The sequence below is a fragment of the Tenrec ecaudatus genome, chromosome X (genome assembly GCF_050624435.1).
Source record: "Tenrec ecaudatus isolate mTenEca1 chromosome X, mTenEca1.hap1, whole genome shotgun sequence".
NCBI lineage: Eukaryota > Metazoa > Chordata > Mammalia > Afrosoricida > Tenrecidae > Tenrec > Tenrec ecaudatus.
Window position 1 is genome coordinate 15,072,717 of NC_134548.1, and position 9,709 is coordinate 15,082,425.

Genomic DNA, 9,709 nt, shown 5'->3' on the forward strand with positions numbered 1-9,709 from the left:
GTGAAAATGTAAGAAAAGGGGTTATATTGGAATCTTGTAATTCATAAATATCATCATTCACTGTATACTCCCTTGGCTGTGTGTCAAGCTCCCATGTTGCTAAATGTGTTTCTGAGCTGCATAGCTACAGAGAAGAGATAGTATTTGACATTTCAAGGCTTGCTTTAGTAGGAAGACACATGTATCTTGTGATAGAACTGAGAAATGGAATGTGCCTTATATTCTGGGTATCTTCTACCTGAACAAAGGGCTGGCTCATTGGAGCCATGCACACTTCTCTTCACCGAGCCACCTAGCAACAGTTCGGCTGCTTAGTGATGGAAGAGCAAGGGGATGGGGAGCAGTGAAGGAAGGGAACCAAGCCAAGAGGATGTGGAAGAGAAGTTCATTCAAAGGAGCCCCATTTCCCCTGTGCTCGCTACCACCTTTATGACTGGACAAGGTTGAGTTAGCCGTTTTAAGTGGTTTTGTTTCTGGTCAACGTCAGACCTGATTTCCTCTCATTTATTTGAAGAGGAAAACAGCATGATCAGAATGGTCTTTAGGTCAGTGGACTTCATTGGCTTCTTCTCTAAAATGAGTAGAGATGAACTCTTTGTTTCTGAGCCCCATCCATTGTGAAAATTCTAGGACTGTGAGTCTATGGTAAGTAAAGATGAGATAAATTACACTAACAAGGTAGATCATAACCCAAAGCAGGGATTTTTATCTCATACATCTAGAAATAATAATGAACATTAGCCTTCTAGATTATTCTTGCACTTATTTTGCTAAATGTATTTCATTCAAAAATAAATATGAGTTCATTATAGAAAGAAAACGATCCATTTCAGATCTCACCACCCTGCCCAAACCAGTATTATGGTTTGGAAACACAGGGACTTCAAAAAGTTCATGGGGAAAAAAATCCATTACATTTTCATTCTACTTTTGCATAAACATTTAAAAATCCTCTTTTATTTTTTCTGTCCTAGGCATATATTTGTGAAGAAGCGGATTTTTAGTTTGTCTTAATAGTAATTGTCATCATTCCTAGTATAGTTTTGTGTTCTGATTTTCAACAATATGCCTATCTCTATCTACATGTGTGTATATATATATATACATAAACATAATATCTGTGACCTCACTCATTTTATTATGTTCATTTTAAAGGTTTCATCATATTTGTGAAAAACTGATTTTTAGAAAAGTCTGCCAATATCACTAACCAAAGCTCACTTAAGATAGAATGTCCAATCAGATACGGTATTAAATGTCACTATATTTATTAATAAGACAAAATAGATTAAATACACCTGATTTAACATGGAAGAGTTTAAAAATAGTGAAGCTATAATAAAACAAACGTCTTATCCTAGCCTATAAAATGTAGTTCCCTTTTATTCATGCTAAGCTTAAGCCACCCTCTGAGACCACTGTTATTGTTTGCCCCGAGGTTTTGTTTCTGTTCCTAACCAGAGAGTGGTCTGGAGCCACTGTGGCGGCGAGGAAATGACAGAAAGATCAAAAGTGTTTTGTAACTAGATTTCGCTTTTGATGTCTGTCTTAGACCCATGTAACACCTAATGCCGCCATGGCTTAGCAGGACATGAGTAGACTGTGCCTGCTGAGTGACTTACGTAGTCAGGATTGAGTCCAAATCTTAAGAGTCCGGATGGTATAGGCTTGGAATACCTAGATCAGGACCCTGGTGACCTGGTGTGTGCATGCTTGACAGCTGACCCGAAGGCGAGCTGCGTGAACTCAACAGCCACTCAGTGGCAGAAAGATGTGGCAGTCTGCTTTGATAAAGATGACAGATGAAACCCTATAGGACAGTTCTACTCTGTCCTATGGGACCGTTATGAGTTGGAGTTTTGACTTGATGGCAATGGGTAGTATATTTTCTGCTTGCACTTACTTTTGGGGGGTTTCCATACGTTCGTTTTAACTATGTAAGTTGACTATGGGATTTCTCTGTACAGGCTGTAATGTCTTAAGCCTCTAAAGCATGAACTGTTTATACCTCTGCATTTTTTTTAATTAAAAGAAGAAAAATGTAAGGGCCTTGATATCTTGCTAAGAGCACTCAGCTAGAGTACCAGGCCTCTGGCTCCTAAGCCTGGCATTGGGTTAACTCGGCCTCTATGAATAAACATTTTAACGTAATTAAAATTACTCTTTTCCCCTACAATTCAGCAAAAGGAAACTTTAAAAAAAAGAGCCTGGAATTTTTTTGCCCTTGTGGCCTTTGCATAAAATTCAAAGAAATTAAAATCTGATGCCCTGGACCTGAGATTTAAAAACAAAAGCGGATCTTAAATCTAGCTTAACCCCTTTGTTTCACTAATTTGTGGCCTGAGCCTGGGAAGCCCTGGTGGCATAATTGGTTACCTGTTGGACTGCTAACCACAACATCAGCAGTTCAAAACCAACCGCCACTCTCTGGGAGAAAGATGAAACTTTCCACATCCATAAAAAGCCACAGTTTTGGAAACCCACAGGTTCACTTTGACCCTGTTTCTGAAGAGTCTCTCTGAGTCAGAATCCACTCAGTGGGAGTGAGGGACTGATCCTATGCTAGTTGTCACATCATAGTCCTTTGGGGACATTTAGAACTGTGTTCTCCTGGATACCAACTTCTTCCAGTCTCAGACAATGCCCCTTGCCCACTTATGTGGAAATCTTGTGGCCGCTTGTCCCCAAGCATTCACTTCTGACCTCTTTAGCAATGCTGTCATTGGGATGGGAAAATTGGGGGTTGTTTTACTCTAATGTCTTCATACACGTATTCATTAAAAAGAAAGTAAAAAAAACTGTCTGGATACCATAATATACATTCTTTAACAATTGTGGTGTCCAGAGTGGGGGAAGTAGTGCTAAAAACTAATCTGTATTGTAAGGGTTTCTGGCTTGACATTAGCAAATCTGGAAGTTTCTCTGGGAGTTCTGGCTTCAGTAGCATATCCAGAAAGTTATATAAACCCTCGAAGCATATGGTGACTTAGCCAACTCTGTAATCCTAGTTAGTTAGTATCTCAACTGGTAATGATGCTTTCATTTAAAGATGTAACTTGTTTCTTCAGCTTGAAAACCAGTCTTCTTTCTGACTTGTGCCAGATGTCTTCCATTGGATCAATATTACTAACAGTGTAGAACAGTTTGTTTGTTTGTTTTCTCAACAGCAGGATCCTGCGAGGGTGATACTCTTCCTCCCAGTGATGTTTTTTGGCCTAAGAGTTGACCATGCTTATAAAGGATCTCAGGATCTTTTTTTTTCTAATAAGAAAATTACATGTCAGTATTTTCGGTTGCTAGGGACCTCTTTAGCAATGAGGAGAAGATTGAAGTTGCTTAATAGCTCTTTAAAGCACAGCTCTTTATAACAGTCATATTTCTGTTCATGAATAAATAGATCCTTAAATGATATGTAAGCTTAATCTGAGGAGAGGCCTGTGGTCTTAAGGCACTCTTTCTGTGGGTATGCATAGCCTATGACCACTTGTTCTTTATATACAGAGCAGAAGTTTGGGTGTGTCTTGAATGTACGTTATTAGCATCTGTGTGTCCAGGTGAGAAGTGGCACAGAAGCTCTCTAGATGCCCAGCGTAGAGATTCATTCTGTGACTATTACTAATTAATAGTTTGAGGGCTTCCAAGGGCTGGTAGTATCGATAAAAAGCACCTTTTTTTGCAATTAGTTTATTTGTATTTATATTGCAGACAGATTCCACCAACGGGGAGAATCCAAGCATCAAGAAATCCCTCTTTCCTCTTTTTAATTCAAAGAATCATTTAAAGCATAGTTCTTCTTTGAAAAAGCTTCCTGTAGTCACTCCACCCATGGTACCCATTTTTACATATAGTAGCCCTGAAAACCACTGCAGTACACTCGTACTGATGACAACAGCATGCCTTTTATTTTCATGGGGTCATATTCTCTTTATGCTAGTTAAGTCCCTGAGCCAGTTCGATAAATTCACTTAGATAACAGTGCTTTGCCATTCGGGATTGTCTGAATCCATTAAGGAAGATGGCGCATAGTGGTTACTAAATGAACAAACTAGTCAACGACTAGTTTGAATGGTCTGATTAGCCAGTTGCTGGCACATAGCATGAAATCCCTTATCTCCTGTAAATGATTAGGTTAACATTTCCAACTAATAGATAGCCTTTCATTTGGCTCACAACATGTAACTCTTGGTTTGCAGTTTAGTTCTCCAAAACCAAGTGGAATTGGCCAAATTGAGCAAGCTAGCTGGCTCTATGAGAAACCAGCTTTATTGGTGATTGGTTCTTGGCTTGCCCAGCTGGAGCTTTTTGATAGTGATTTAGTTGGAGCCAAGGCTTTTGCTTGGCACTCAGCTTGCTCTCTTGTGTTCACCAAAATTGGTGAATTGACAAATTGTACACATTTTCACCATTTTGATAGTGCCCATGCTGGACCCAGATTTTCTGGGCAGTAGTTGGAGAATATGATTCAAACCATGCTTTCCCATTTTGCTCTCCCTGATAGCCTCCTAGACTTCCTTGGCACCACCAAGTCCAGTGTTTGGATCATTTTCCCAGCAGGCCAAAATGTTTATTTTATTGAACTGGTTCATAACCTAACTGCAATATGGAATGAGGATACGACAGCAATTTCTGGTACCACCCCACTTAACTGCTCTCTCCTACAGTGACTAAAACTAACAGCATGGGAATGCTTTAAGGGTTGAGGTTTTAACAAAGCTGCATGACACCTGCCAATTTTTCCTACTGCAGGGAAAATGATTAAGAGGGCAGAAGACTTTAACTAGCATCACTTGCATTGTGAACATTGGGAGCGTTTTGGTTGCCTTTTCTGGGTCCTTTTAAACATTTCCTTGTTTTGACTGAGTTTGGGTTTGGTTTGGTTCGATTTGCTTTGGGGTTTGTTTTCCTCTTGCGGGTGGACGCATATCTTGCTTAGGTTTGCCAGTGTCCAGTTTTGAGTCCTTGTCCATGTTCTGTTCTAGGTGCCCAATTCTGATGGCCCAGATCTTCTGACATTACAGAAAGCCATTCACACTTCTAGCACCCCGAGCAGCAGACCAAAGGAGTGGCGTCCCGAGAAGATCCCAGATCTGCAGACCCCAGTGAGTGAAGCGGCAACCCTCTTAAACCACCAGACTTTTCAGTGATGGACACAGGGCTTGACTCAACGCTGAGAAACTTTGACCTCTTAATGTCACAATGATGGTCCTTAGGTGTGGTTGTAAAGGGTCTGTGCTCAACAACTAGCTGAAAAATTGCTGTTTTAACCCCATCTAGTGGCACCTAGGTAGAAAGTCCTGGAAAGGTTACACCCATGAAAACCCTACTGAGCAGTTCTACTCTGTCACATGGAGTCACCATGAATCACAATTGACTCAATGGCAACAGGTTTGGCTTTTTGGTTAGTCACTGTTACAAGGCTGAGATGCTTCCAAAATCTACCCTCACCAAGAGACTTCTTGGGAGTCTGGAAGAATCTTGACTTCAGTGGCCCATGTCCTACTGGGAAGGAGCTAGCCTGCATTACCCTTCACTAGGTGTGGGGTTGGGCAGGTGGCAGGTTGAGGGGAGATGAATAAAACATAAGCCCAGCATGACAAATACAGATTCATAAATAATCACAAGTCATGCTAAAAAGGCGGGGCATAATAAGGACCAGATGGGAAAAACTGGTAGGAATGTTGGGGTTTCACTGTTAACGGTGGTGGCATGTGAATTGGGCCCTGAAAGGCAGAGGTGATGCGCTTTCTTGAAAGAATACTGAAAAATCTAGAATTTGTACTACTTCAGATGGAGAATAGACCAACGCCTATATGAGCAACTGCATGCTGGACAAGTATTGCATGAATCACATTTAGCAGCGATTGATGGAAGAATCAGCAGAAACCAAATCCAGAAGTTTTTCAGATTAATGAGATTTTTCATTTTTAAGCAACTATTTTGATCATAAATATTGTGTATTCTTTCAGTATCCCATAATGAGCATAGTAATATATTTGAGCTCATTTTTATTATATTCAATATTTTATCAGTTAATTTTCTTTCTGAATATAATTGCAGACACCCTCAGGAGTTTTTGCAGCAGTAGGGTTACTTGTGTCCGTGATTATATATTTATGTGATTTATAGAAAATCTGTTCTACTTTTTATAGCTTTTTGTTTATTTGTTATTTACTTTCTTAATAAGCTATTACTTAGAGATCCTGACACAGGACTCCTAAATTGCCATTCTATGTCCCTAACCATTTGTGTCTTCTGCTTCTAACATAGTTTGGGTAGAGAACCAGATAGTCACGTTTGGGGATATATATCCAAATGGAAAGCACAAGGCTCAGAGTGAAGGCCTGATTTTCTAGTTCCCATTAATATCAAAGCAAAACAGCAATATCAAATGGGACTTTGAGACATTCTCTGTGAAACCATTTCTTTTGCCAACAAGGTCTTTTCTTTTCAAGTAATTTTTTTTTATCTCAGGCCAATCCAAATCATAGTAATTACTTGAGAGGAGCATATGGTCACAGCTGCCCCAATCACCCAGAGTCTCATTGTGCTAACACGCCAACTTTAAAGAATCAAACAAAAGAACATACTCGGAGTGCTCACCAATGTTGGCTCTTTTTTATATTGGCATATCTTATGCAATCCAATATATCCATTCACATACATTGTTGTTGTTTAATCCATCAAGTGGAGTTATACAATCATCAATGCTATCAGCTCCATCCCCTTTCTCCTCCCTCTCTCTTCCCGTAACCTCAGGGAACCATTATTCCTGTTACTATTTCTGCAGTTATCTATCTTGACTTTCGTGTACTGAACAATCTAAAATATACAAATGAACATACTAAAATCTAACATAGTTAATGAGGTAAAACAAATAACAACCTTAATAATGAGGGGAGGAAATATTAAAAATAGTGGATAAATTATGTGGTTCATCAGTGCCATACCACACCCTGGATTTATCATCTTTTCCATGTGGCCCTTCCGAGAGAGACTGTCCAATTACCTTTGCAGGTGGGTTTTGAGTCTCTGTTGTATCCATGACTCTTCACATCCAATTGATTGCCTGTTTTTGAACTTCTGATACCTCTTCACATTGACACCTCATGATCACACAGTCTGGTGTGCTTCTTCCATGTGGGCTTTGTTGTTTACCTACTAGAGGGCCACTTGTTTAATTATAAACCTTTAAGACCCCAGACACTATCTTTTGATAGCCGGGCACCATCAGCTTTCTTCACCACATAGGCTTATGCAACCACTTTGTCTTCAGTGATCCTGTCAGGAAGGTGAGTATTATACAATGCCAAATTATTAGAACAAACGTTCTTGTACTGAGGTAAGATTTAAGTAGAGGCCCAACGCTCATCTGCTTCCTTGTTATATATGCATATATATCAATGTATGTATATATCTTTATCTTTTTCCTTCTACCCCATAGTTATGTTTATCCATCATTCACATTTCAATAGTTCCTCTCAGATACCATTAAATTGTTCAGATATATCAAGAGAAGCTACCCTCTTCTCGCCAATAATTTTAGAGCACATACTATTCTCTTGTACCCAATTGCATGGCTTGTTCTTTTTTTTTGAGTCTCCCTCCACTACTCTTCCGGTCTGTGACCTGGGTGGAATGCAGGACTTTCTTGGAAAGGCTGGAATTGTAGTGGAGGATAGATACTTCCCAGGGATTGATTTCTGGTTCGATCAATTAAAGCCATCAACTTTGGATTTCAAGGCTCAACTCCTTCAAATAGTGTTCCTCTTAACCTTTAAGATTTTGTGAAAACTTTGCTTAGCCCTTAAATGCAAGTCTTTTGCACTGTGGCAGTCAGAGTAGAGGTGCTCTGAAGATGGCTTCTGGATGCTGGAGCTCAATAGTGGGGATTGGCTATGCCCTGGAGCTCGGGAGGGTCCTGCGTGCTTTCACATGCCTTTTCTGGCTGTGGCGCTCCCCTCTCCAGGGCCTCAGCTCGAGGAGCAGGGAGTGAGCCACCTTTAACCAGCAAGAAGCCTAAGGCAGAGGACTTGCCTGGACTTATTGGCATATGAGAGGCAGAGCCGCTTCCAGGACCTTACTTTGTACCTTCAAGACCTGCCCTTCCTCTATGGTGCAGTGCCGGCAGAGCATCTGGCCAGCAGTCACCCAGCAAGCCGGGCAGCTGGGATCCTATTTTAGGAACTAAAGCCCCCGTATGAAACATTTGTATTTTAGATTCCATGGGAGTATTGCTTGTGTGTCTTTGTGTAGCATTTCTAATGGCCAAACCTTACCTCTCCCGCCAACCCCAAGAAAATAAAGGTGCACAAAAGAAACATTCAGATTTTTCCATGTCAAAGGAAAGTGAAAACTGGGAGATGAGAACAAATAACCATTTGTCCTCAAGTTGACCCCAATGCATGGTGGCCCCTATGTTTATCAGAGTAGACTTGTAGTATGTAAGATTTTCAGTGCCTATTATTCAGAAGCAGATTGCCAGGTCTTGCTTCTGGGCCATTCCCAGATGAACCAAAGCCTTCAGCCTTATAGTTGGGAGCCTCGCATATTAACCATTTGTACCACCCAGGGACTCCAAGAGCCGATATAGTATACTTAAATTTTACCATGAGTGCATTGCTTATTCAGGTAAAACATTCCATGTTTCAGTTTCTCTTTCAGCAAGCTATGGTCACGTAATAATGACGTATAAGTGGGAGCATTGTGTGGTGCTTTGCTGAAGTCTTCTCCGAAGGGAGAGGCATATCCATCCATTCATTTGCTCTTGCTCCCTCCTGCTGCTGGGGGAATGGGCAGGAGGGCTCCAGCAGATGGGAGATATGCAACTAGATGGAAGGAGCCTTGCTCTTCCACCAATCCCCGTAGCATCTCGAGAGTGTTTCTCTAGGCTTTTGTATGAAAGGAAGGCATAATCAGAAGGATAGAGAAGGCTATGCTTTTGTAGTGCTCCATCCTCTTTGCCTCCCCTTTCTGACTACATGCCATCAACTCCATTCTCAGCCCCATTTTCTCCCGGCTTTATGGTCCACTCACAATTGAAGCCCACACGCACTCTCCTCCTTTCTTTCAGAGCCAGCCGTTAAAATCACTGCGCAAGCTGTTACATCTCTCTGCAGCCTCTAATCACCCGGCTCCCTCCGATCCTCGATTTCAACCCTTAACAACTCAACAAGCCAAAAATTCCTTCTCAGAAATGCGGATTCACCCCATGGGCCAGGCCTCAAGTGGGAGCAGCAACATCCGTCAGGAGCCCACACCAAAGGGCAGGCCAGCCCTCCAGTTGCCAGGTCAGATGGACCCTGGCTGGCACGTGTCTTCTGTGACCAGGAGTGCCACAGAGGGGCCTTCCTACTCTGAACAGTTGGGTGCCAAGAGTGGGCCCAATGGGCACCCTTACAACAGAACAAATCGGTCCCGTATGCCAAACCTGAATGATTTAAAAGAGACAGCCTTGTAATTTGTGCTTGGGGTGGGGGAGGGGAGGGAGCCAACCAGTGGGGAAGGTTGGGGACTAGGGTCGGGTGGGGAGTGGGCTGAGCCAGGGGGGTGGTCAGCCAGTATTTGCAGCTTTATGAAGGTGTGTGCAATACTGTATGAGTGGGGCCGTCTAGCTCATGACGGCCACTACGCTAGTCAGGGATCTTAGAGCCACGGGAGTTTCTTCAGGGTCGCCAGCCCCCACAGCTCTTGTGAGAGCGGGTACAAGTGT

General features: G+C 41.8%; 1 protein-coding gene across 3 annotated transcripts in view; it reads left to right on the top strand.

The window, feature by feature from the left end:
* CDKL5 (cyclin dependent kinase like 5) overlaps positions 1 to 9,474 on the top strand; it is a 209,363-nt gene extending 199,889 nt beyond the window's left edge. Inside the window, exons 17-19 of one of the 3 annotated variants that reach the window (XM_075538596.1) lie at positions 3,706 to 3,828; positions 4,980 to 5,099; positions 9,071 to 9,474. In XM_075538596.1, the coding sequence (XP_075394711.1) occupies positions 3,706 to 3,828; positions 4,980 to 5,099; positions 9,071 to 9,457 (630 nt within the window). In that variant the 3' untranslated portion in view covers positions 9,458 to 9,474. Of the gene's footprint in view, positions 1 to 3,705; positions 3,829 to 4,498; positions 4,648 to 4,979; positions 5,100 to 9,070 lie in introns of those variants that run through there. The other 2 variants (XM_075538597.1, XM_075538598.1) reach the window with 2 other exon arrangements.
* Positions 9,475 to 9,709: the final 235 nt, after the last annotated feature.